Genomic DNA, 27,467 nt, shown 5'->3' on the forward strand with positions numbered 1-27,467 from the left:
CAACGACTCTGTTCGTTTTTTGCTTCGCTCTACCGCCCGGCCGTGGCCGGTGCGGGAGCGAAGTCGGGCACAGCTGTTCCCATTTCGGGAGATTGGCGTGCCGTTGGCTGCTGCTGCTGGCTGCCCGCAACTCCGCGGTTCTCCCCCGCCAGCTTTTTCGCAGCCTTCATGGATCTGGTCCATGTCTCCACCTGTAAGGTAAGTGGAAGGAACGCAGAGTCTCCTTACCTGCTGCTCCCGGCTTTCAAATTCTGCCGCTAAGGGGAACATCGTTCCCCCTGCTGCGACTCGTTGCAACGCGTGTAGCGATATATGACACATATGCGTCCTGGCGGGGTTCTTCACGTAGTCACTCACGTGACTCCGAAGTAAAACACCAGATTCAGACAACAGAGTTTGATTCACTAAGTAATTTATTACACTACTAAGGCACATACACTCACGTATCCCCGAATACACAGCAGGCACGCCGCAGGATGTTTCTGTTCTTGATCACCTGGCACCGTTCGCGACACGGTCCAAGGCTGGGGCTTTCTCCACTGAAATGGTGCCCAACTACATCCTTTATGGCATTTCTTATAAGAGAAGACCGCTCCACTGCCCCCTTCCCGAGCCAATAATCCCCCCTCGTCTGCAATGTTTCCATGCATGGCAACTTACAATGCCTGAGAAGGTCTGACTCTTATCACACGTCTGACTCTTCTCACACCAGCGTAGCTTTTGTCTGGCCATTCAATAGGAAAGCGTAGCGTTGGTGAGCAAAACACAACAGCAATAGTTGGGTAGACCACCCGCACCCCCTGCCGCTAGTAATCCAGAACTTTCTGTGTTTTTTTGTAAACCAGCAACTGCAGTCCCTTGTTTCAACAAAGTGACTGTTAATAGATTCAACCAAAATTTGTAAGTATTTCAGACCAAACTTTGTAAATTACTGTCTAAATGTTAAGATTGTGCTAAAACAGGCTGTGACACATACAAGGGATAAAACTAGTTTGAAGCCCCTTTTAAGAAAACGATTTGAAACACTTAATTTACAGTTTAGGAAAAAAGTCATGCATTGATTTGATCATCTTGAAATAAAATTGCCCAGAAATACTGCATTTATTAAAATGTTTTTAATTTTACATTGACAACAGAATTGATGAATGTGCATATCTGTATTGTAGTAGGCTCGTCAGCTAAACTACTGCAAGCTTATTGACCGTGTAACTTTGAAAGCAGCTTATGTTGTTTCTGAAGGCCTACTTGGATACAGTAATAACATTTGTGAACGCAGAAGGAACCTCCACGAGTTCATTTTAAATCAGCTCTGCAAGGCAAATTCTCAGTGTGCATTTAAATTGCTAGATAAAGTTCTCCAGTATAAAGTGAGAGCTGGAAATGTCACTTTTATCCTTCATTAAAAGAGCCACATGTCAAAGTATGGACGGTTAAAAGCAAGAGGCCTAACTTTGCTAACAAAATTATTTTTTAACAGGATTGAGAATAGCATAACTAACGGATGGTGAAGTAAATGTGGATGTGATAAATAAAGCTAGTAATAAAGCCACCGCACCTGAATGGTTGTTGAATGGTTCGTGAAATGGAGGCACTGGACCAAGAGATGGGTACCAGGTGGATTGCACTGCTAAATGCTCTTGGGCATTAAACACTCACATCACCAATGCATAGCTGGCAGCTAGATGGATAGATATTCATCCCTGGTTTCCTACACTAAAATACAATATTGTGAAGGCTGTATGCTGTACTCTGCTTTCAAAATGTGGTTCCCTTCAAGGCAACAGAATGTATTTACAGAAGAGAAATGGGAGTGGGAACAGGGGTGCCCAGTTGCGAGTACATTTAATGTTTTGCATGAGGGACCTGGGATGAAAATCCATCCCATGCACTACAGGTATCAGTCTCAGGAATAGAAACAATGACAACAGCATATCAAACAATTGTTAAATTAAGGTAAATAAACAATAGGTTTTATCAGATGGGCCAAGACAGCATTCAATTAAGTGTTGACTTGGTTCATACGTGTTGGAAGGGACTGCAAATGTTGGTTTACAGCAAAGATAGACACAAAATGCTGAACTCAGTGGGACAGGCAGCATCTCTGAAGAGAAGAAGAGGTCTGAAGAGGAGTCTAAACCCGAAATGTCACCCATTCCTTCTCTCCAGATGCGACCTGTCCCATCTGATTTGGTGCATATGTCCTGCTCACAAATGCAAGTCCTCATACAACCTTACAACGCTTTCATTGCTGGCTACACAGATCCATACTTTAGCAGTAAATCCATTCAAAATGCATCTTACAAATGGATGCTTAGGCATACACACATACTCAAAGGCATCACACATACTTCACCAATAATCTTACTACATGTGATAGGGTCACATCTGAGAAAGTCACATCAATATAGTTGTCAATGATGAGCTATGGTCCTAATCACTAAACACAACGGGTTTTGGGTAGAATTTGATCATACAACAACCTAAACCATGCAATATAGTTTCAAGGGCCTTGGATACTAGTTTACACGGCACATTCTGCAGAAGTGTCTTCCATCCAATATTCTATATCTGCCCACTCCCACCCCCTCTGAACATGCAGCTCTCTGCTTAATGAGTAACAATCCCATTAGAATCTGAAGAAGAATCCAACCCAAGATGTCGCTTGTCCATTCCCTTCGCAGATGCTCCTGACCCACTGAACTAGTCCAGCACTTTGTGGTTTGCTCAAGATTCCAGCAGCTGCCATTTATTGTATCTCCATTCAATAACTGTGGTACTGCTGGAGTCATCTTCCATTTTTGAAGAGGACAACATCGGGCGGCACTGTGGCATAGCTGGTAGAGCCACTGCTTCACAGTGCCACAGACCCCGGTTCCATCCTGACCTCAGGTGCTGTGTGTGTGGAGTTTGCACGTTCTCTCTGTGACCGCGTGGGTTTCTTCGAAGTGCCCCAGTTTCCTCCCACATCCCAAAGACATACGGGTTTGTAGGTTAATTGGCTTCTGCAAATTGCCCCTGATGTGTAGGGAATTAATGAGAAAGTAGGATTATATTGTACTGGGGTGAACTGGTGATTGATGTTTGCCGTGGAACCGATGGGGTGAGTGTCCATGCTGTAACTCTAAACTAAACTAAAGTTGAACAGCTACAAGGTTCGTATAGTTTACCACTACAGTTTCCAAACACCAGCAAAATTAGTTATACGGGTTCTGGAAGATGCAGTTTGTTAGTTTTACTTAGAATCAGTGAGTTACAGTACACAGATAGGGTGTACTGTGTCAGGATTGAGATGAGAAGCAGGGCTTCTGATAGTCAAATGATGCCATCAATATAATTTGGGAATGCAATAACGGGTGAAATTCAACAGCTAATTGGAGCACAGGTTATTATTCAGTGAGAAAAAGAATTATGTAACCTATTAATATACATCAATGGCACTTTCTGGTCACACGAGGTAGAGTGAAATTTCTCATTTGCATATTATTCAGTAAAAGTATTACTGTACATAAGCACAATCTTAGTTAAGTACAAGTTGTATGAATAGTACACTCAGACAGTAGACAAGAGTTGCCATGCCTTGCTGTCAGTTTTCATGATTGAACCCCAAGTTGTTATAAATGTAGTTCTTAAGTTGTCCATAAAGGGCGAGTATATCAATGGAGATATGGGGAAATATATATATGGGGAACAAACTAACAGTGGATTCCTAGGTTAGCCTGGAAGGAGGAAGTTTACAGTCTGAATTAACTTCATTGTCACTCACAATGCAGTCTATGTGATAAAGATTACAGAGAACATATCCTTGAATCAGATTGTACAGCTGGCTTTGAGAGGATTTGTTGTATATGGAGGCAGTTAGTCTTAGTGACTGATACACTATAGTCTGCAACCTTGTGGGAAACAAAATAAAGAACATGCCGATAAAGGGCTACTCACGCTAAAAACTGAGCAGCTCAAATTGAAGAATGGAAGGAAAGATACGAAGACGGTACTGGTCTTGAGTGGAGCATACGAGAACACAGGAAGGTAAGAGCGGAAGTTGGCTCTTCAAGCCTGTCCTGTCTTTCGGTGTGATCATGGCTGATCTACGTTGACCTCAATTCCTCATCTGTGCCAGTTCCTCTTCTGCCTCAGTTCCCCATGACTGCCATGGATTCTCAAAGTTGATACAAAGATGAAGACACAGTGAAGAAGGCCAAGGGCTAAGAAAGGATAGCATGAGAACATCAACAGTAGCAGCTGAGAAATAGAATGGAAAAGCTGATGGAAACCACTGATTAACCAGGTCCAAAAAAAGCATGGACTCTCCAAAAGGGTTTGTGCTGAAAACAGCACCATGCACTCAGGTGTGTAAGAAGGAACTGCAGATGCTGGTTTAAAACAAAGATAGATACAAAAAGCTGGAGTAACTCAGTAGAACAGGCATCATCTTTGGAGAGAAGGAAAGGGTGACGTCTCGACTTCTCTCCAGAAATGCTGCCTATCTCGCTGAGTTACGCCATGCACTCAGGACTGGAAACAAATCAACACTCTGATGCCATGGCGTGAAGACAGCGGATGACAAAGACTGATGCAAACAAAAGACAGACGATGAGGAAACGAAGGATGTAAAAATTATAAGACCCAAGATTCCCACCTTGCAATTTATTGTCTCAAATGTCTATGTTGCTCAGGGAACTTCCAATTGAAAATCACCTACACCATAAAAGAAGCAACATGGAATATTAAGGCTGAGTATGGTTTAAGCAATGAATGATCAGGTTCTAGGTCACCAGTGGATCACAGGTCCTTTTGTGTGCTTCAATCTGACACAGCAGAACAGTCGGAATGTTCTGCTGCAGTGGCACAATCAGTAGAGCTGCTGCCTCAATGTCAATGACCCGGGTTCTCCAGTGCTGTCTATGTGGAGTTTGCACCTTCTCTCTGTGATTGCATGGGTGCTCCGTTTCCTCCACGTCCCAAAGACTTGGGTCGGTGGGTGAATCTCCTCAGGTGAGCGGTAGAATTTGAAGGTGCTGATGAGAATGTGCAGAGCGTAGATTACAGGAAAAATTGGTGGGGGTCATGTGATTGATTTGTGAGCCAGATGAATGGCTGAATGGTCTCATTCTATGGGCAGCACATTGGCAAGCTGGTATAACTGTTGCCTCACAGCGCCAGAAACCTGGGTTTGATGCTGACCTCAGGTCATGCCTGTGTGGAGTTTTCCAATTCTCCCTGCGACCGCATGGGATTCCTCCAGGCGCTCCATTTTCCTCCCACGTTCCTAGGACGTGCGGATTTGTGGGTTAATTGGCCTCTGTGAGACTGGTATGTAGGGAGAAAATGGGATAATTTAGGAAAAATGTGAACGCGTGATCGATAATCGGTGTGGACTTGGTGGGCCTCTCTAAACTAAACTAAACTAAACTGTACAGGTAGAGTCCAAAATATCCCCAAAAGGGAAACCTGTGAATGAATCCACAGCGATGGCTAAAAAGGTGAAGAAGGAAAAGTAATCAGCGCAGTATAGGAAATGGAATAGATGAAGGAAAGTTAGGATGTAAGACAGCATGAGAACAGAGGCAGGAAGACAAAGGAGGCAACTGGATGAAAGACCAATACCATTGAACTGATGATATTCTGCAGAATGTCATATACATTGTATCATTATATTTGCTGTAGTTATTAACTAGTTGTTGCTGTACAAGTTTATGTCAGAGTTTATGCCAGCTAGGTACTTTTTACAGTATCTTCAGATTTATGGTCATGATTATGTTAATAAAGCAATTATAGAGATGCTAAGTAAAGAGAACTGCAAAGGGATATGAATAAAACTTATGCTTGGCTAGATATATAAGTGGGTTTGTATCTAAATAATTAGTGTATAATTTCATATTTGTAAATCGTTATCTAATGGTATAATTTAATGTATGTAGAGGGTTGCATACTATATATTGTATATATTCTCTGTAAATATTCTGTACACACTAAATATATAAAAATATATAAAAACAAATATATATTTATATATATTTTGTAGATATTCTCTGCAAAGAGAAGGCAGCATACCAAGCTAGTGTTATAAAAATAGAATACAGAAAATGCTGCAAACACTCAGCAACTCTGTGGAAATAGAAACAGAGTTAATGATTCAGATCGAAGCCCTTTTTTATTTCAAAGTTCCAACATCTGCAGTTTTATAAATTTAATTTTTCCATTAAGTGGGTACACCTTTGAAAGCTGAGTATACTGAGATGTGACCTTGATAAACTGTTGTACCAGACCATGCTGTTTAATATGAGAATAGAAGACAATCTGCTGTGTGCTCTCACGAGTCTGAATGATAGTATAATGCCAAATAAACCAAAACACAATACATCGGAGCGCTTCTGCCCAGCTATTCTTGTCAGACCATATTTTAATAAATGATCAGTAAGTAGTAAGCCCCCCTCGGTCGTGACTGACCATGGGTGATGCATCCTAGTTTGCAGGTGATGCAAGCCTGGGCGATGTCATATGGAGGACAGGCTGTTGCCCATGCAGCACGTCCCACCTCTCCACGTTGCTGATCGATCCAAAGGAACAGCAGGGCTATTACAGTTTGGCACCAGCGCCGTTGCAGGAGCTGCCAGAGCAAGGTTGTAGACAACGATGAACTGCCTTCGGGGCTCCGACTCCGGAGGTTTTCGTGAGGTTTACTCCAGGAGTCTTTTCCATGACCACAAGGCAGTGGAGGTTTTAAATCAGAGTTTTCCCTCTCCTAGAAGGACTGCCTTCCCAGGCTGACGAGCCCCATCAGCCCGAGACTCATGGGGGCGGGAGCGTCTACCTTCCCATGCAGGTCTATAGCACCTGCCCACTGCCCATAAAAAATGAGAGTGCCAAAAAGCACTGGGAGGATTCAAAATTGAAACAAAAATGTAATTAGTTTCTTTGAAATTAAGGAGGGTCAGTCACTCGGAGCTGCTTGTCTTTATGATAATTCCATTAATCCATGGGTCTATTAAGGGATCATACATTGTGGAAGGTAGTTGTGTGTAAACCATGGCAAACAAATAAGGCAAAATGGTTGAAATCACCAATGGCAATTGCCAAGAAAATCGAAGCAATGTTGGAAAATGGGAGATTAAATATAAGACTCAGTGATTACCTATTCATGGATTTCAGCCTTACTAAAAAATGACTCCGTAGAGTTCATGATTGCAACAATTAGAAATGCTGTCATGTGACAGCCTACTATATATTCAGAAAGTCTGGTGGCAAATAACAATATGCAACATAAGTGTTTTCTTAAACAATATTAAATAATTCAGATTAGAATCAAGATATGTCCTATGCATATATTAGGTGATCGTCACACATAGCCCTTTACATAGCATAATGCCAATTAATTGTTACTCCATTGAGCGTTAACAAATACTAGTTTCAGAGCATATTGAGTTATGTGGTTTTGCTGGTTTCTAGGCTAAAAAATCTCAGAATATCTTTCAAAGAGTCAAGAGTGTTTAATTATTATATATACCAAAATGAAACAATGAAATTCTTACTTTCATGAGCATAACAGATCTGTGTACACACAGTAATCATAATAACATGGAATACTCACGGTAACATAATAAAAACAAATAAAAAGAGTTCTGTAAATGAAAAAATAATATTGGTGCAAAACAAAACAAAACAAAAACCTAAAGTCCCCAGTGCAACCAAGCCAACCAAGAGTTCAAAGTTTAGTTGGTGTTTGTAGTGCTCAAGAGCCTGATGGTTGTTGGGAAGAATCTGTTCCTGAACCTGGAGGTCACAGTTTTCAGACTCCTATATCTTCTTCCCGATGGCAGGAGTGAAATGAGAGCATGGCCAGGATGTTGTGGGTCCTTGATGATGCTGGCTGCCTTTTTAAGGCAGTGCCTCCTGTAGATCCCTTTCATGGTGGGAGGTCAATACTCGAGATGGACCAGGCAGTCTCCACCATTTTATCTAATCTCTTGGGCATTCAAGTTGCTGAAACAGACCGTGATGGAACCAATCAATATGTTCACTCGCAAACACCTGCAGAAGCTGAAATTAGTATTCGTCAACATACTACACCCAACCATGAGGGCACGGTAAGTAAGACCCTGGTTCACTCTCCTACCGGTTCTTGCTCTTGCGTACGCCATCACCAGCTCCCTCCATCAGGGGCTGGATCAGCAACTTCCCTCTCCAGGTTACGGCCCGCCTGTCCTTCCTTTCAGCCGCATGGCCCGCCTTCCTCTTCAATAAGCAGCTCCTTGGTCTTACTGACGTTGAAAGCAAGGTTGTTGTTCTGGCTCCATTTAATCAGACAATCAATCTCCCTCCTATACTCGGACTCATCACCACCCGTAATTCATCCAACAGCAGTGGTGTGGTCGGCGAATTTAAAGATGGAGTTGGAATTGTATCTGGCTACACAGTCATGGATATTGAATGAGTCGAGTAGGGGACTGAGCACACAGCCTTGAGGTGCACCTGTGCTGATAGTTATCAAGGCAGAACTGTTGTTTCCAATTCGTATTGACTGTTGATGGTCTGTTGATGAGGAAGTTGAGGATCCAATTGCAACGAAAGACCCAGTTCCCTGAACTTGGTAACATGTTTGGAGGAGATGATTGTGTTGAACCTGAACAAATATTTGAAGGAAATATATTTATAGGGCAACTAATGAGACAACCTAAATCAAAGAGACATTTTGGACAGAATGGACTTTTTTTGTTCTAAATCACTCTATGATTCTGTGAAAATGTGCAATTAAATATATTGTATTGAAATGGCACCAATGAATCAAAAGTAAATGCAGCATTCGGGACAAGTAATGTTAGAGAGTAGAGGGACAATATGGTGGGATCAGATGCAACAGAAAGAAGAACAGAGAATGAAGATAGGGGGTGGTAGGTAACAGGAAATTAATGTGGTGAGAAAGTAGAATGTTGATTTATTTGTGAAGACGCGGCAGTGGTAACAAATGCTCTCCATTATGGTAAAAGGGACGAGATTATTGATCACAAGTCTACAAGCTACAGACGACTAAAGTTGAAAATAACTCGGGAGGTTTGCTCAACCACCCACTGTACAGCAGATATGCCTGAGGGTTCACCTGTGTAGCACTGTGGGATGGTTTTGAAGTCAAGGTCTCTACCTGGCTGTTTAACATTGTTCACGCTTGGAGGCTGGTGTTTTAAGCAGTGGGTGGTTCACTGGAATGAAATTTATTTGCCATAATAAATTCACAAGAAAAAAACAAAAATGCTAGAAATATATTATGCTTTACTCCAGTAAAGTGTTCTGTGTGTGCAAGGAAGAATAAAGTGGATTGTAGATCATTCATAACATGCAAGATGGCAACATCTTTCACAGAAAATAATGTTAAAGCAGGTGATATTAATGGGTTCCGATCCGGCAGGTTTAGTTTAGTTTATTTTAGTTTAGTTTAGTTTAGTTTAGAGATACAGCGTGGAAACAGGCCCTTCGGCCCACCGAGTTCGCGCCAACCAGCGATCACCCATGCATTAGTTCTATCCTACACACTATGGGCTATTTACAGAAGCCAATTAACCCACAAACTCACACATATTTGGAATCCGGGAGGAAACCGGTGCACCCAGAGAAAGCCCAAGTGGTCACAGGGAGAACGTGCAAACTCTGTGCAGACAGCACTTGTGGACAGGATCAAACCCAGGTCTCTGGTGCTGTGAGGCAGCAACTCTACCACTGTGCGACTGTGCCACCCCCATTTAAATTGAATATTTTCTTTTTTTAAATCCTGTCAACAATAAAGGCTGATTGCAATAAAACTGCAAAGGCAATGTATTCTCCAAAATCTAGTGTTTCCAGAACTGTATTAGGTAGAAAGTTTCATTGTCACAGTTAAATACTTGGAAAGAGTTCTGCATCCAATAACCGAGAATATGCTGAGTTGAATAATGTTCAAAGGTAGACAAAAATGCTGGAGAAACTCAGCGGGTGAGGTAGCATCTATGGAGCGAAGGAATGGGTGACGTTTCGGGTCGAGACCCTTCTTCAGACTGATGCTCAAGTTATTAAATGTCCAAATTTCCAGGGTCATGTGCTGAAGAATGGTACAGACTGGACTGTGAATTGCTATAAGCTACAGGACAACTGCTACCAAATTGACACTTGCATATGGCCCACCGATGCCTGCATTATTGTTGGTTGCATTGAACAGCCCTTGTTCCAGGCATACACTGGCCCTGTCCGTCAACTCCATCTCCGCTAAATTGACAACTGCATTGGAGCTTCCTCCTGCATCCGTGCAGAACTCATTGATTTAATCAACTTTACTACTACTTTATTCAACTCACCCTGCCCTTAAATTCACTCAGACTATCTGACACCTCTCTCCACTTTCTTGATCTCTCTGTCTCCTCCCCAACATTTCTGCCACCTTCAAAGTGATCCCACCACCTGTCACATCTTCTCATCTCCTCCACTTTCTGGGGACCAGAGACCACTCCCTCGGCAATTTCTCAGTTCACTCATCCCTTCCCACCCGAACTCCCCCTCCCCAGGTTCCATCCCTTTCAGCTACAGGAGCTGAAACACCTACATCTCCTCTCTCATATCCATCCAGGGACTCCAGCCGCCTTCCAGGTGAGAAAGAGATTCACATGCAAACTTCATATACTGCATTTGGTGCTCGCAAAGTAACCTCCTTTGCATCAGCGAGACCAAGTGTACTGAGGTGACCGTTTCGTTGAACACTTAAAGGGCTGTCACACTGCGGCGACCTAATCCGTGAGTTAAGAAGAGTGTCTTTGACCTTCAAGCTCGAGGGCACTCGCCTGGAAAGCCTCGAGCTGGATCGACCGTCCGAGTTGAAACCGCGAGCTGGATCGACCGACAGCGCGCGCACACACACACACACACACACACACACACACACACACACACACACACACACACACACACACACACACACACACACACACACACACACATCGTGAAGGCGGGGGCCAGGGAAAGTCGGGAAGCGCTGTCTGCGCGATGAAGAGGAAGGTAAACGGGTGCACAGTAACGGTAAGTCCTTTAGAGAGCACGGAGGGGGGGTGAGAAAGGGAGAGAAGGGGGAGAAGAGGGGGAGAAAGGAAGAGAAGATGAGAGAAGGGGGAGAGGAGGGGGGGGGGAAGGAGTGGAGCCACTTTTAAGAAGTATAATAAAGTTTAGCGGGCATTTAAGAGCCTGTCCCACTTGGGCGACCTAATCCGCGAGTTCTGGCGAGTTTGTCCTCGACTCATACTCGCAGCATGGTCGACACCAGGTCGTAGGAGGTCTTTGTAACTCTCCTTCATGCTCGAGAGTTGTCTCCGCGTACTCGGGGCTTCAGCTAGGTCGCGGCGTTTTTTTCAATATGTTAAAAAATGCCCACGAGTAAAAAAAGGTCGCCATGGAAAAAATCAATACATTTTTACTTGTAGGTTTAGTCGTAATAGGTCGTATAGGTCGGCATGTTAGTCGCAGGTAATCGAGGGTAGTCGAAGGTAATCAAAGGTAGTCGTACATGGTCTTCATCATAGTCGAAGGGAGGTCGAAGGAGATCATCTTCACTCTCCACTATTCGGTGTCCAATTTTCCTGAAGTTAGTCGTAACTAGTCGTAGCTAGTCTTCAACATAGTCAAAGGAGGTCGAAGGAGGTCGAAGGAGGTCTTCTACATAGTCGAAGGAGGTCTTCAACATGTCATTTTTTCAAACTCTCCTAAACTCTTCTAAACTCGCCAATTAGGTTGCCCCGATGGGACAGCCCCTTTAACCTACCGATAGGTTTTCCCTTGGTCCTGAAAACTCCAATGAGCCAATTAAAATGCCCGGTCAGCGAAGGAGATTGCCTACGGCTGCCCTCGACTGCCTGTAACTAAATAGCGACCCCACTCCACTGCACTACGAGTAAAAAAGAATCATGCCGACCAAATCTTACTTCCGGAAAATTTTTCAACATGCTGAGAAATTTTCCGTGACCTAGCTGAGGCCGCGAGTATTCGGGAACTTTCCTCGAGCATGAAGGAGATTTCCAGTGACCTCATAGGACCACGTGTCGACCATGCTGCGAGTTTGAAGATCGAAGACACTCTTCTAATCGCACAGATTTGGTCGCCCAATTGGGACAGCCCCTTTACGCATGGTCCGCCAAGAGTTGCTGGATCTCCCGGTTGCCAACCATTTTATCTCCCCTTCTCATTCCCACACTCATCTTTCTATCCTTGCCTCCTCCAATTCCAGAGTCAGGCCACACTTGAACTAAAGGAACAGCATCTCATATTCTGCTTGGATAGCTTACAACCCAACGTTATGAACACTGAATTATCCATTTTCAAGTAACAACCCCCTTCCCTTCCTCTTTTTCCTGTGTTTCCCTGCCTGACCCTTGTGCGCACCCTATTCTTCCACTATCTTGTCCCTCTTTCCTACCCCGTTTCCGTCTCCTTCCACTTATACCTAGGAGTCAATATCACCAAAAACCTCTCCTGGACCCCCCATATTGAAACGACCAAGAAAGTACATCAATGCCTCTACTTCCTTAGAAGGCTTAGGAAGTTCGGCATGTCCTCTACAGCTCTCACCAACTTCTACAGGTGCACCACAGAAAGCATTTTATCAGATGCATCACAGCATGGTTTGGGAGCAGCTCCATCCAAGATGGGAGGAAATTGCAGCAAATTGTGAATGCAGCCCTGACCATCACACAAACCAACCTCCCTTCTATTGACTCCATTTATACCTCACACTGCCTCGGCAAGGCCAGCAGCATAGTCAAGGACGAGTCACACTCTGCCCTCTCCCTCTTCTCCCCTTTCCCATCGGGCAAAAGGTATAGGTGTGAAAACGCACACCTCCAGATTCAGGGTCAGTTTCTTTCCAGCGGTTATCAGGCAACTGAATCATCCTACCACAACTAGAGAGCAGTCCTGAACTATCATCTACCTCATTGGTGACCCTTGGACTATCCTTAATCGGACTTTGGACTAAACGTTATTCCCTGACCTGCTAGATTACTCCAATACTTTGTGTTTTACTCTAGAACCCAGTATCTGCATTTCCTTATGTCTCCGTGGTACCACCCTTTTGTTAGTTTCATGAAAGCAGTAGCTCATCATATATCTCACCATTATTGTAAATTGTTGTATTTGCATATTAAACTCAATGGACAAAGTTAGCACTTCACAGTGTAAATAGTCATTTAACAATGGAATAACAGATAATGCAATGGCAATTGGCTATCCAGTCCAAAGATTGGCTTGGATTGCCTCAGCGCAGAGGGAGAGCAAGGAGGGAAGAGACAATGACTTTGGGACTTAAAATGTGTTGAGTGTTTGTTATTTATTCTATGTTATGACTGCAGGCTAAACCATTTCGTTGCACTGAAAAGTGCAATGACAATAAATTGAATCAAATCAAATCAAATCAAATCAAAGAGAACTATAGCCAAGAATCAAAAGTGTTTTACTATTATGTCCTGAAAGGGAATAATGAAATTTTTACTTGCAGAAGCACAACAGGCATGTAAACATAATACTCGGTAAACATGATAATCAACAACAAAAAAAGTTCAGTATATATAAAAAACAATGATAATAGTGCAAAGACAAACACTTTTTGGAGGTTGAAGTGTTTAACAGTCTGATGGTTGTAGGGACTGAATCTGAACCTGGTCCTGGTCCTGAACCTGGATGTTACAGTTTTCAGGCTCCTATACTTCTTCCCAATGGCAGGAGTGAAATGAGAGTATGGCCAGGGTGGTGTAGGTCTCTGATGATGCTGGCTGCCTTTTTGAAGCAGCGACTCCTACAGATCCCTTTGATTCAAGTTTCAAGATTCAATTTAATTATCACATGAACCAATTAAGGTACAGTGAAATTTGAGTTACCATACAGCCACACTAAGTAAAAAGCAAAAATACACACAGCACATAAAATAAAGTTTAACATAAACACAGTGGAATCAGCATTCCTCACTTTGATGGAAGGCAATAAAGTTCAATCATCATCCTCCTTTGTTCACCCGTGGCCAGGGCTTTTGAACGGGGCCGCTGCCGATGGTCGGCTGTTCAAGCCCTCTCGTCGGGATGATTGAAATTCCGGAGTCAGGACAGATCGGAACACTCCGCAGCATGGAGCTCCAGAGGCGGCCGCTTCTTACCGGAGACCGCTGCTTCATGGTGTTAAAGTCCACAGGCCCAGAGCTCCAACACTGGTGATCCTCAGCAAAAGATCCCAGGCTCCGCGATGGTAAGTCCACGCCGCACCTGCGGCTTGAAGCTCTGGCTGTTCTCCAGGAAAGGCTGCACCACTCCACGTTGTAGGCCACAGGGGGGGTGGAGATGCGACATGGAAAGAAATTGCATCTCTGTTGAGGTAAGTGATTGGAAAAAGTTTCCCCCGACCCCCCCCCCCCACATAAAACATACATAGAGACATTAAAACAAGTATTCAAGACATACTTAAAATAATAAAAACAGAGAAGGGACAGACTGTTGGCGAGGCGGCTATTACGGGCGATGGTGGGGAGGTTAGTACCCGCGATGGACTGGGCAGAGTTCAGCACCAATTATCTTTGTTCCTGTGCTTTCGAGTTGCTGAACCATGCTGTGATATTACTGAACCAGTAATCTAGAGACCTAAACTAATGATGGACGTGGGCACTGAATAATGGAGAATACCATTGCCCAATCATTGCTTAGAAGCAATGCTGACCAAGCTGGCCGAGTACTGATTGTACTGATAGCAATGTTTAAGAAACAGGTAAATGGATAGGATAGGTTTAGAGGGATATGGGCCAAATGCAGGCAGGTGGGAATAGTGTAGTTGGGACATGTTGGTAGGTGTGGGAAAGGTGAGCCGAAAGGCCTGTTTCCACGCTGCATCTCTAAACTAAAAACTAAACGAAAAAATTAAACTATGACTCTATGTTAGAGCTGTCATCCTGGCTCTGTGGCAGGTGGCAGGTGGCAGGAGAGAACCTATACACCAGGAAGATTTACTGGACTGCATCCTGCCGGGAGTGCAAGTCCTGTCCATCTGTGTATCTCTGAGACGTAGCCAGCCTTCTGGGTCAGTTTAAATACTGCTGATAGATTGTTGAATTTAAACATAATTTGAAGTGCAAACCAACTATTTAGAAGAATTTAGAATCACTTTGTTGTGTTAAGCTGATGGCTGCAAAACAAATGCATTAAACAAAGCAGAGTTACAATCCAAGTAAGTACTAGATTACACAAACAGATGAAAACCAATGGGCAGTGGCTGTGCTTTTGGTGTCTTCCATTACTTCTTTTTGACTGTCTCGATGCTAATGCAGATTCATATTTGGGCGAAATCCTCTACTGTTCAGCAGAGACACAATCTTAGACGGAAATATTTCAGCTCCTTAAACTAGGTTCTTTGGCACGTTGCCTCATTTTAATCGGGTTCCTGCCTTTTAATTGTGGAGATATAGATGATAAAATGTTGATAGAAAGCCTTAAACTTCATACTTGGCCAAAAGGTAGGCTGTTATCAATATTCTTTGCTTTTAGCACCTGCATACATTTCATTTTAATTGCTTTCATAAAATTCCATACAGACCCTTCTTGTGAAAATAATTTCTTGAGAAGTCTAAACAAATTCACTCAATATCTTGTTCCCATGCTATTTTATGATCCCCTCAAATCTGTATTCAGATAACATTTTCCAGATTAAACTCAAGTTCCTGTTCCTTTTCTCACTACCATTCACACATAATTACTTAATGGTAGGAGAAGAAATTTACATCTTTTAGGTTTTACTATCTCCTGTGAACAACCGAGCTGCCACTTTCTGGGCTGGCATGTCATTTAAAGATCTCTTATCCTGTTAATAGCTTAAAAGCCAGAGGCTTCATTTCTTTGCATTTTAAAAATAACCAGTTTTATCCATCATTCTTTTGCCTTTTTAACACTTACTTGCAGACTAGATTCTTATTCCAAACCTGCATTTTTTTCAACCACTGTTTTGTTTACGTAAATACAGGGCTGCCAACTCTCACGCTTTGAGCGTGAGAATCACGCCCTCAAGCAAACTCTCACGCCCTCACGCTGATCAGAAATTTCTCACGCTCTGTGGTGAGAAATTCTGTGATCAACAAAAATTTCAAAACTCGGATAAACTGCATGGTCCGCGGGTGTTGGAGAGCTGGGGCTGAGGGAGGGATGGAAGCAGCGGGCGGATACAGATGCGGGGAGCCGGGGCTGGTGAGTTTGCGGGGCTGACGAGTATTTGCGCGGCTAGCGAGTCGCTCGCTGCAGCTTCTGCCATGGAGCACTCCGGACAGCGCGAGTGTCCCGGGCCGTCGGAGGCGTCGGAAGCGCCGCTGCCGCAAGAGTCTCTGTGCCGAAGGGACAGACTCTCAAAGGGAGGTGGAGAGAGAAAGAGGGGAAGGAGACAGGGGGGAGAGAGAGAGGGGGGTGAGAGGAGAGAGGGGAGAGACAGGGGGGGGGGTGAATGGAGAGAGAGAAGAGGGAGAGGGGGAAAGAGGTAGGGGAGAGAGAGGGGGGAGAGTGAGGTGGGAGAGGAGGGAAGAGAGAGACGGGTGAGAGGGATGAAAGAGGGAAGAGAGAGGGGGTGGAGAGGGACCAGAGGGTAGGAGAGAATGGGAGAGAGAGGGGGAAGAGAGAAGGGTGGTAAAAGAGAGAGGGGGAAGAGGGGGAGAGGGGGAAAGAGAAAAACGGAGGAAAGAGAGAGAGATGGGGGGGCAAAGAGAAAGAGGAGAGAGACAGAGGAGAAAGAGAGAGGTGAGAGAGAGCAAGGGGGAGTGAGGTGGGAGGGAGATATGGGGGAGAGAGAGGGAGACAGAGGAGGAAAGGGAGATGAGAGAGAGAGAGGGGGGGAAGAGGGAGAGGTGAGAGGAGAGACAGAGAGAGAGGGGAGAGTGTGTGGAGAGGGAGAGGGAGAGAGGGGGAGATAGAGAGGGAGGGAGAAAGAGAGAGAGAGGGGGAAGTGAGGGGGAGAGAGAGGAGAGAGAGGGGGAGGGAGAGAAGAGGGGGAGAGAGAGAAGAAAGAGAGGGGGGGGGAGAGGGGGGAGAGAGAGTTAGGGGAAAGAGAGGGAAGAGAGAGAGGGGAAAGAGAGGGGAGAGAGAGTTAGGGGAAAGAGAGGGGAGAGAGAGGGAGAGAGGGGGGGAGGGAGAGAGAGGAGAGAGGGGACGAGAGAGAGGGGAGTGTGACGGAGAGATATGGAAGAGAGAGAGGGGAAGAGAGGAGGGAGAGAGGGGGAGAGAGAGATGGGGGAGAGAGGGGGAGAGAGGAGAGAGAGGGGGGAGAGAGAGGTGGAGGGAGAGGGGGGAGAGAGAAGAGAGAGGGAAGGGGAGAGAGTGAGAGGGGGAGACAGGGGAGAGAGAGGGGTGAGAGGAGAGACAGAGAGGGAGAGAGGAGAGAGAGAGGGAAAGAGAGATGGAGGGGAGAGATAGAGGGGGAGAGAGAGGGGGGTTGAGAGGAGAGAGAGTTCATCCTGGAGGACAACCAGTGGCTGCTGGAAGTAAGTACCAAGCACTGGGTAGAAACGGTGGAAGATAGTGGACTTCAAATGGGGGTGGTTGGAGAAAGCATTCTGCTTGCCTGCTAGATTTTCACTTACTGTAACTGCAGGAAAAATGTTCCCGATGTTGGGGGCGTTCAGAACCATGGGTCACAGTTTAAGAATAAAGGGGGGACCAATAATGACTGAGATGGAGGACAAACTTTCTTCACGCAGAGAGTTGTGAATCTGTGGAATTCTCTGCCACAGAAGGCAGTGCAGGCCAATTCACTGGATGTTTTCAAGAGAGAGAGATTTAGTTCTTGGGGCTAACAACATCAAGGGATATGGGGGAAAAACAGGAAAGAGGTACTGATTTTAGATGAATAGCCATGATCATATTGAATGGCAGTGCTGGCTCGAAGGGCCGATGGCCTATTCCTGCACCTATTTTCTATGTTTCTATGCTTGAGTATATGGCAATAAAACTCGAACACTTGATTTTGAAGCATTCATGCATGGTGGAGGTATAATGTAGTCATAGAGTGATACAGTGTGAAAACAGGCCCTTCGGTGCAACTTGCCCACACCCGCCAACATGTCCCAGCTATGCTACCTGCTTTTGGTCCATACCTCCAAACCTGTCCTATCCATGTATCAGTCTAACTTTTTCTTAAATGTTGGGATGGTCCCTGCCTCAACTACCTCCTCTGGCAGCTTGTTCCATACACCCATCACCCTTTGTGTGGATAAAGTTACCCCTTAAAAAGTTACCTCTTAAAAATACTTCATACAAAAAACATTGAAATCATATTTCTACAGTGCACTAACATGATTTTAATACATCAAATTTCAAAAAGTTCCTACCCTTGGAGGGGGGACCCCGTTCTTCCACACCCTCTCCCCACTCGGTTGCTCCACTCCCTCACCGGGCACCCCCAAGGCCAGTGGTCAGTGATCGCACAGCCTCCCCCCTTTCAAAAACGCTCCAATCCAATTTAAAGCATACATATTGCATTCAAGTGTAAGTTAAAAGACTCGCTGCAGTATGCCCTCCTCCCCCCCCCTCGGTCGCTATGCTCCCTCGGGCTTGGTCTCTCGCAATTTCTCACTCCCAACTCTCACCCAATGTTGGCAGCCCTGTAAATATGTTACCATTGGGATCATATATCTTAATATTAAAACTTAATTGCTTACACTTTACATTAAATAACTAACAACAAGCAAAACAAATTAAAAAAACACATTCTCTGTCAGAGTTCAAGAGGTTTTTGGATAGGCACATGGATATGCAGGAAATGGAGGGATATGGATTATGTATAGCCTGATGAGAGTGCCTGATCTTGCCATTATGTTCGGCACAGGCATTATGGGCTGAAGGGCCTGTAATTTTCGATGTTCTACGTTCATTGCAGGATATTAGGTGATTTATGGCACATAGACTCCAACAATGATAAAACAGTTGGCAGAGGTCAAGACGGTAATAAAAGAGGATGAAAAGTGATTAATAGATTAAATGGCTTCTGGTATTAACTTGGTTTTATTCCCGTATCATTCAATTTATCTCTGTTTTACCAAGCATTATGATTACAATGTAGTAAGTAAATGAAAATTCTGTTATGTCAATTTTGATGTATCTAAGTTTTATATTGTTTTAGTGCTCATACATAGAAACATTGAAAACAGGTGCAGGAGTAGGCCATTCGGCCCTTCGAGCCTGCACCGCCATTCAATATGATCATAGCTGATCATCCAACTCAGTATCCTGTACCTGCCTTCTCTCCATACCCCCTGATACCTTTAGCCACAAGGGCCACATCTAACTCCATCTTAAATATAGCCAATGAACTGGCCTCAACTACCTTCTGTGGCAGAGAATTCCACAGATTCACCACTCTCTGTGTGAAAAATGTTTTTCTCATTTCAGTCCTAAAAGATTTCCCCCTTATCCTTAAACTGTGACCCCTTGTTCTGGACTTCCCCAACATCGGGAACAATCCTCCTGCATCTAGCCTGTCCAATCCCTTAAGAATTTTGTAAGTTTCTATAAGATCCCCCTCAATCTTCTAAATTCTAGCGAGTACAAGCCGAGTCTATCCAGTCATGCTTCATATGAAAGTCCTGACATCCCAGGAATCAGTCTGGTGAACCTTCTCTGTACTCCCTCTATGGCAAGAATGTCTTTCCTCAGATTAGGAGACCAAAACTGTACGCAATACTCCAGGTGTGGTCTCACCAAGACCCTGTACAACTGCAGTAGAACCTCCCTGCTCCTATACTCAAATCCTTTTGCTATGAATGCTAACATACCATTCGCTTTCTTCACTGCCTGCTGCACCTGCATGCCTACTTTCAATGACTGGTGTACCATGACATCCAGGTCTCGTTGCATCTCCCCTTTTCCTAATCGGCCACCATTCAGATAATAGTCTACTTTCCTGTTTTTGCCACCAAAGTGGATAACCTCACATTTATCCACATTATACTGCATCTGCCATGCATTTGCCCACTCACCCAGCCTATCCAAGTCACCTTGCAGCCTCCTAGCATCCTCCTCACAGCTAACACTGCCCCCCAGCTTTGTGTCATCCACAAACTTGGAGATGTTGCATTCAATTCTTTAAGATTTGTCAGACATGATTTACTTTTCATAAATCAATGCTGACTTTGTCCAATTATTTCACCACTTTCCAAATGTGCTGCTATCCCATCTTTAATAACTGATTCTAGCAGTTTCCCCACTACCGATGTTAGACTAACTGGTCTGTAATTCCCCGTTTTCTCTCTTCCTCCCTTTTTAAAAAAGTGGGGTTACATTAGCTACCCACCAAACCTCAGGAACTACTCCAGAATCTAAAGAGTTTTGAAAATTATCACTAATGCATCCACTATTTCTGGGGCTACTTCCTTAAGTACTCTGGGATGCAGCCTATCTGGCCCTGGGGATTTATCGGCCTTTAATGCATTCAATTCACCTAACACCACTTCCTGGCTAACCTGGATTTTACTCAGTTCCTCCATCTCATTTGACCCCCGGTCCCCTGCTATTTCCGGCAGATTATTTATGTCATCCTTAGTGAAGACAGAAACAAAGTAGTTATTCAATTGGTCTGCCATGTCCTTGTTCCCCATGATCAATTCACCTGTTTCTGACTGCAAGGGACCTACATTTGTTTTAACTAATCTTTTTCTCTTCACATATCTATAAAAACTTTTGCAGTCAGTTTTTATGTTCCCTGACAGTTTTTTTTCATAACATATTTTCCCTTTCCTAATTAAGCCCTTTGTCTTCCTCTGCTGGACTGAATTTCTCCCAGTCCTCTGGTGGGCTGCTTTTTCTGGCTAATTTGTATGCTTCCTCTTTTGTTTTGATACTATCCCTGATTTCCCTTGTTATCCATGGATGCACTACCTTCCCTGGTTTATTCTTTTGCCAAACTGGGATGAACAATTGTTGTAGTTCATCCGTGCAGTTTTTAAATGCCTTCCATTGCATATCCACCGTCAACCCTTTAAGAATCAATTGCCAGTCTACCTTGGCCAATTCACGTCTCATACCCTCAAAGTTACCTTTCTTTAAGTTCAGAACCCTTGTTTCTAAATTAATTATGTCGCTCTCCATCCTAATGAAGAACTCAACCATATTATGGTCACTCTTGTCCAAGGGGCCACGCACAACAAGACTGCTAACTAACCCTTCCTCATTACTCAATACCCAGTCTAGAATAGCCTGCTCTCTCGTTGGTTCCTCTACATGTTGGTTTAGAAAACTATCCCGCATACATTCCAAGAAATCCTCTTCCTCAGCACCCCTGCCAATTTGATTCATCCAATCTATATGTAGATTGAAGTCACCCATTATAACCGTTTTACCTTTGTTGCACGCATTTCTAATTTCCTGTTTGATGCCATCCCCAACTCCACTACTACTGTTAGGTGGCTTGTACACAACTCCCACTAGTGTTTTCTGCCCCTTAGTGTTTCGCAGCTCTACCCATATCGATTCCACATCCTCCAAGCTAATGTCCTTCCTTTCTATTCCGTTAATCTCCTCTCTAACCAGCAACGCTACCCCACCTCTTTTTCCTTTCTGTCTATCCTTCCTGAATATTGAATATCCCTGGATGTTCAGCTCCCAGCCTTGGTCATCCTGGAGCCATGCCTCCGTGATCCCAACTATATCATAGTCATTAATAGCTATCTGCACATTCAACTCATCCACCTTATTACGAATGCTACTTGCATTGTGACACAAAGCCTTCAGGCTTGTTTTTATAACACTCTTACCCCTTATACAATTATGTTGAAAAGTGGCCCTTTTTGATTTTTGCCCTGGATTTGTCTGCCTGCCACTTTTACTTTTCACCTTGCTACCTATTGCTTCTACCCTCATTTTACACCCCTCTGTCTCTCTGCTCACACATTTAAGAAACCCTTTCCCTTTAACTCCGTCCTCAACTATCCCATTTGACACCCCACCCCCCTTATTCAGTTTAAAACCACCCGTGTAGCAGTGGCAAATCTGCCTGCCAGAATGCTGGTCCCCCACCTGTTAAGATGCAATCCGTCCCTTTTGTATAGTTCCCCCTTACTCCAAAACAGATCCCAGTGATCTAAGAATCTAAATCCCTGCCCCATGCCCTGATACACTTCAAATATACTGATAAAACACAAAAAGTTAGTATTGAAGGTGGAACAAGATTTCGCACAGTTGGCATATGTATTAGTATTGAAGTTCCGAGTCACGTTGAAGTACTGATTTTGTATTGCTCGTTGTAATACATATCAAAGAATGCAACTTCATTTGTCTTCACCGATCTACCTGTTCTATCTGTCAATGACACCATTGGTAAAATTTGCCAATACATATTCTGTGTGTAGACAATGACCCCGAAAGCTGAGGAAACACTTACATTGTGTTGTAAATTAGGACAGATGTCACACCTATCAGGATGCATCACAGCCTGATATGGCAGCTGCTCTGCCCAAGACCACAAGAAATTGCAGTGAGTTGTGGGCTCAGCTCAGCCCATCACACAAACCAACAACCACTCACGCCTTCTCTCCCACCCATCAACTCCATCTGCACTTTACACTGCCTGGGAAAGTGGCAGGACCACTCACACCCCCGGTTAATCTCTTGTCTCCCCATTCCTTTCAGTCAGTAAATACAAAACATTGAATGCACATCCTAGCAGATAAAAGAACAGCTTCTTCCCATTGTTATTACAGTCTTGAACAGATTTCTCATATTTTAAGGATGTGTTCACAATTTCCAACCTACCTTATTGTAGTCCTTGCAGTTTTTTTTACGTTTTTGTACTATCTCTGTAAATTTAACACTATATTCTAGATTCTGTTTCCTTCCTATTTTTGCATTATCTGTTGTGTTCATGTATGATTAAGATTGCATTAATTTATGGTATGATCTGTGTGGATAGCATGCAAAACAAAGTTTTTCACGTATCTCGGTGAATGTGACAATAATAAACCGATGTCAATGCCAAAGTCAAACTGGATACTATGGACATCTAGACATCTATGAACTGACTTGGTGCATCAACTGCAGCAGAATTATATTCCATCACAAGTTTATGGAACAGCACATCCCTCATCCTAAGCAACCCTGTTCAATGAGGACCGGAGAAGAATATGCCAGCCTGATTAACCCATGACTAAAGACTAAATGGCAAACAATGGAAGCAGAATGGTATGCATAGAGCTAAGCAGTCCCATAAACAATGCATTTTGACCTTGCACATCTTTCCATAGCCATTCATTAGTGGTGGACAATTAACCAACAAATGGGAGGAGGGGGATGAGGCTACATGAACATTCCAAATCTGATGATATCAAAGCCCAGATCATGTCCAGAGGCAATACAGAAACATTTGCAGCTTTCTTCTGTCAAAGAAGCCCAGTGAGTAACATCCATCTTGGTCACATCCTGAGGACCCTGCACCTCAAAAGCTAGTTGAGCTATTTGATTCACTGCATGTGACATCAAGATTTGCAACCTGCAACACCTGGACAACGGGCCTTCATAGACACAAAATGATGAAGTAACTCAGCGGGACAGGCAACATCTCTGGACAGAAGGAATGGGTGAAGTTTCGGGTCGAGAAGGGTCTGAAGAAGGGTGTCGACCCAAAAGAGTCTTCCTTCCTACACAATAGGCCTTTATGGTCAGCTGCACTTAAAGCACCATGGACTTTGAAAATGGCAGCAAACCTGGCGACTCTTGCAGATTGTCTCAGTGGAGTATTTCTATTCACCTTTACTTAAACTAGGATTGTGCTTATGTTTAGTAATACTTTGCTGAACTGTATGCAAAAAAAATTAATATCAATGTACCTCGGTACATGTGACAATAAAGAACTATTGAACCATTGAAGACCTGGACATTTATCAGGTTTTGCCCGAGTGACAAGTAGCATGCGTGCCACACAATGGCCTTCTATGTGATAGTAGAGAGTCCAACAATGAACCCTTGACATTCAACAGAATCGCCATTTCCACATTCAGTTAATACTCTTATATGACAATTCAGCTGTCAAAACTATCGGGTACATGTTTCAAACACCTTGACATTGTTATTTAAAACATTGAATTATCCTGTGTACGGAAATGATTTACTTGTTGAATGAAATTGAAAATACAATGGATGTGTAAGCAGAACATAACTATATTGTTTACATAAAATCAAAGCATATAATCATAGGATCTGTAAGTCCAAGGTCATGCTAGAATAAAACCATTCCTTTATTCTAAAACACTTAAACTAGTAATTGGGTGGAATTGCGATTGAAGGTAATAAAGCTAACAATAGATCACAATAATTATTGCAAGATGGCGACAGTGCCACTGTAAAAGTAGTCATAAAATATTGCTACGTGTCTATAAATAGCATTGAAGTTTGGATATGGAAGGATAGAGTTTTGCTTCTTTTGTTTTTTTGGGGGCTTGTGAAGACAATGTGCAAAGCAATCAGTAGGAAACTAAATGAATGTGGAGAGGTCCATAATAGGTTGGATTACATACTTATTACCCTGAACAACATTTCCTTTTTTACTTTCACTTACTTCTTTTCCATTCCAAGCTATTGTATATTCTTCTGTAGTCCAACTTTAATAGTTAAAATCAGGAGATTATTGTTTCGACATCCATGAGTATGTTCAATCATCGATTTTCAAATTTCCAACAAAAAAAGCTTGTCCAAAAGTCAAACCTGTCATAGTTACTGGGTTTTTTTAAATTTACTGGCATCAACAGCTACATGACAGAAAATGACGTTTTTGAAACAAGAGAATCTATCATCTATGTTAAATCAATGCAGATCTTGCTTAAACATATGCATTGTACACAGACCTATTAAATATGTTTTATCCCAGGGGCAGCAATTGAATGAGTTCCTGATGCAGCTGCTGATTTGTTGCTGCAAGGGATCTGACTCGGAAATTGTTGCCGCTTCACTGTTTGATGACTTTCTCATTGACAGTCCCAAATTCAGTTTGAGCATGGCTTTGTCAGAAAGATCTGAGCAGGGAGCTGCTAATGACAATTCTTCATTGCAGTGGTACATCCCCTTTAAGATATATTAGAAATGTTTACCCACAATAAAGAGATTGTCTCCCTCATAAAAACAAAACATTGTCAGGCAAGAGCTATGGCCAACAAGTTAGATGCACATCAAAATTACAATGGTACATCACTATTAATTTTAAATATACAATTTTAAACATAATAATATCTGAAAAATGTCATTAAGACATTTATGCTTGTCCTTTTGTGATAGACAATGCCAATCATCACCTTCCCAAAAACTAAATGAGCACTTTAAATATCCCAAAAGGACAAGCGTAAATGTCTTAATGACATTTTTCAGATATTATTATGTTTAAAATTGTATATTTAAAATTAATAGTGGTGTACCATTGTAATATAAAAACACAAAACTAAGAAGTAAAACGTTCCCTTGGATTTTCAGAGGTGGAGTTGGCATTTTGCACAGTTCTAAATTTACCGTCTTTGCCAACTAAAGTGTCCTACAAGTTGCTCCCTTCAGCCTATATTCAGCTAGCAACAATCTATTTTAATTTGGGGTATCATGTCAACATGATGCTAATAGTTAAATTAGTCTTAAGGATTGCAAAAAAAAATTTAAACAGGTGTGTGGAATCATTTTATGGTTGTATATTACAGTCTGCTACAAATTAAAATATTCTACATCTTAAATATGTTATTGTAAATAAAAATTACCGGATGCCACAACCTTGACCATGTTATTTACCTTTGCTAAAAGTATTTCTTAAATCTAGTTTGAAGCTTACAGTAAATACTCCTCAATAACCATTGCACGTATTATTCAACCAGTTATTTATTATGAAAGCAGCAGCTATTTTCCAGAGGATATTGAATGCAAAATGAAATACTCTTAGCATTCAAATGCAGGTAGTAAACTTATTTCTTAACACTCAACCAGGAAAGGGATTAAGTTCAACATTATGTCCAATCGTGATGTTTTTAATAACATAATCAAATGTCACTGTTGTATTAATTATTTTTCTATGTCTAATAGGAAAACAGCAGATGAGCGGCATTCGTGCATGACATACTGGTATTACATAAGTAAAAGCAATTTACCAAGATAATCCCATGAAAATCCTTGTATGGGATAATGTATGCTCCCTCCGTAGTTACCAGTTTCCCTCAGAAATGTAAAGACTAACAACCACCACAACAAATAAATAGCTTTGAGAAGCTTTGTTCTTCGCTGTTTACTTGATTTAAAGATCAGTCGAATGAAAGCTTGTTTATATTCCTGGGAACATTCAACAGTCAATGTATTCTCGAGATGATCGCTGAAAGGAGGAATGCTCCTCACCAACCCGCTTTTTACACAAACGCAAGCACCTTCGAGGTTTCTTTTGTATTCTTATGATGATCACCAAGTTTCTGATGTTTTTGTTCTGAGAGGCTTTTTTATTAACTGCCAACTATTAGCGATCTGTTAACTTTAATTACACCGATGTGATATTGAAGGAAGAAATGTATACCGGGAATCAAACATTAATCACCTAAAAGTTTACCAGGGAATTAAGTAAATTGCTCGAATGAACAGGAGCCTCGTATCAAACTCTTCAACATTTGCAGAATATTGTATATTTATATTGCTGCTTTTAAAGCCAGAATTTTAAGTGCACATAACGTCGTGGCAAATATAATTGGACATTTGGGTTTTTATAATTCCAGCCTGGTGGACGCGCTTGCACCTTCCTAATTTTGCAATGTACTCATGCAGCCTTCACAACCGCGGACCATACCTTGGTTAACTGGGCGATCTTCTTACTCATTTTCAAATGCATGTCGTGGTCGTAGTGCAGCTCCGGATCCGCCACAGTTGCTTTCGAGCCGTTGCATTTGGCAGCATGAACTGCCCAGCTCACTCCCGTCGCCATGGTTCCCAGACTGGCAGAGCCCCGGGGGTTTGGGGTGGAGGGGACGAGGAGAAGGAATGCGTGGCTCGGGTGCCCGAGGCGGGCTTGCAGGAGCGCCCGCTTGTCCGGCTCCGTCCGCCCGATGGTCCGGTTCCCCGGTGGAAGCAGCAGAAGCGGGCGCGGGCAACCCGTCCCGGGGACTGCTCAAGCGAATGGTGGTTCAGTGCCAGCCACCGGGCAGGGCTGAGGAGGGAGGCATCAGTGGGTTGGCGCTGCTCATTGCTGCCTGTGAACACGGGGCAAAGTTTGCATGAAACGAGAGATCCGTGCTTTGAACGTCATGCAATGCACACACAGAACGGTGGGTGCTCTGTGGGGAAGGGATCCAGCAGAGATGCACTATCCGGATAGGACACAGCATGCTGGAGTAACTCAGCGGGTCAGGCAGCATCTCTGGAGAAACATAGAAAATATGTGCAGGAGTAGGCCATTCGGCCCTTCGAGCCAGCACCGCCATTCAATATGATCATAGTTGATCATATGATCATCCAATA

The 27,467-nt window shown here is 43.2% G+C and overlaps 1 protein-coding gene across 2 annotated transcripts in view; it reads right to left on the minus strand.

The window, feature by feature from the left end:
• The window catches only part of fam184b (family with sequence similarity 184 member B), a 232,613-nt gene extending 205,425 nt beyond the window's left edge, over window positions 1-27,188 (minus strand). For both annotated transcript variants that reach the window (XM_033026050.1, XM_033026059.1), the window contains exon 1: window positions 26,800-27,188. In XM_033026050.1, coding sequence (XP_032881941.1) covers window positions 26,800-26,934 — 135 coding nt within the window. In that variant the 5' untranslated portion in view covers window positions 26,935-27,188. The remainder of the gene's footprint in view (window positions 1-26,799) is intronic.
• Window positions 27,189-27,467: the final 279 nt, after the last annotated feature.

This window comes from Amblyraja radiata, chromosome 1 (assembly GCF_010909765.2).
Source record: "Amblyraja radiata isolate CabotCenter1 chromosome 1, sAmbRad1.1.pri, whole genome shotgun sequence".
Classification (NCBI taxonomy): domain Eukaryota; kingdom Metazoa; phylum Chordata; class Chondrichthyes; order Rajiformes; family Rajidae; genus Amblyraja; species Amblyraja radiata.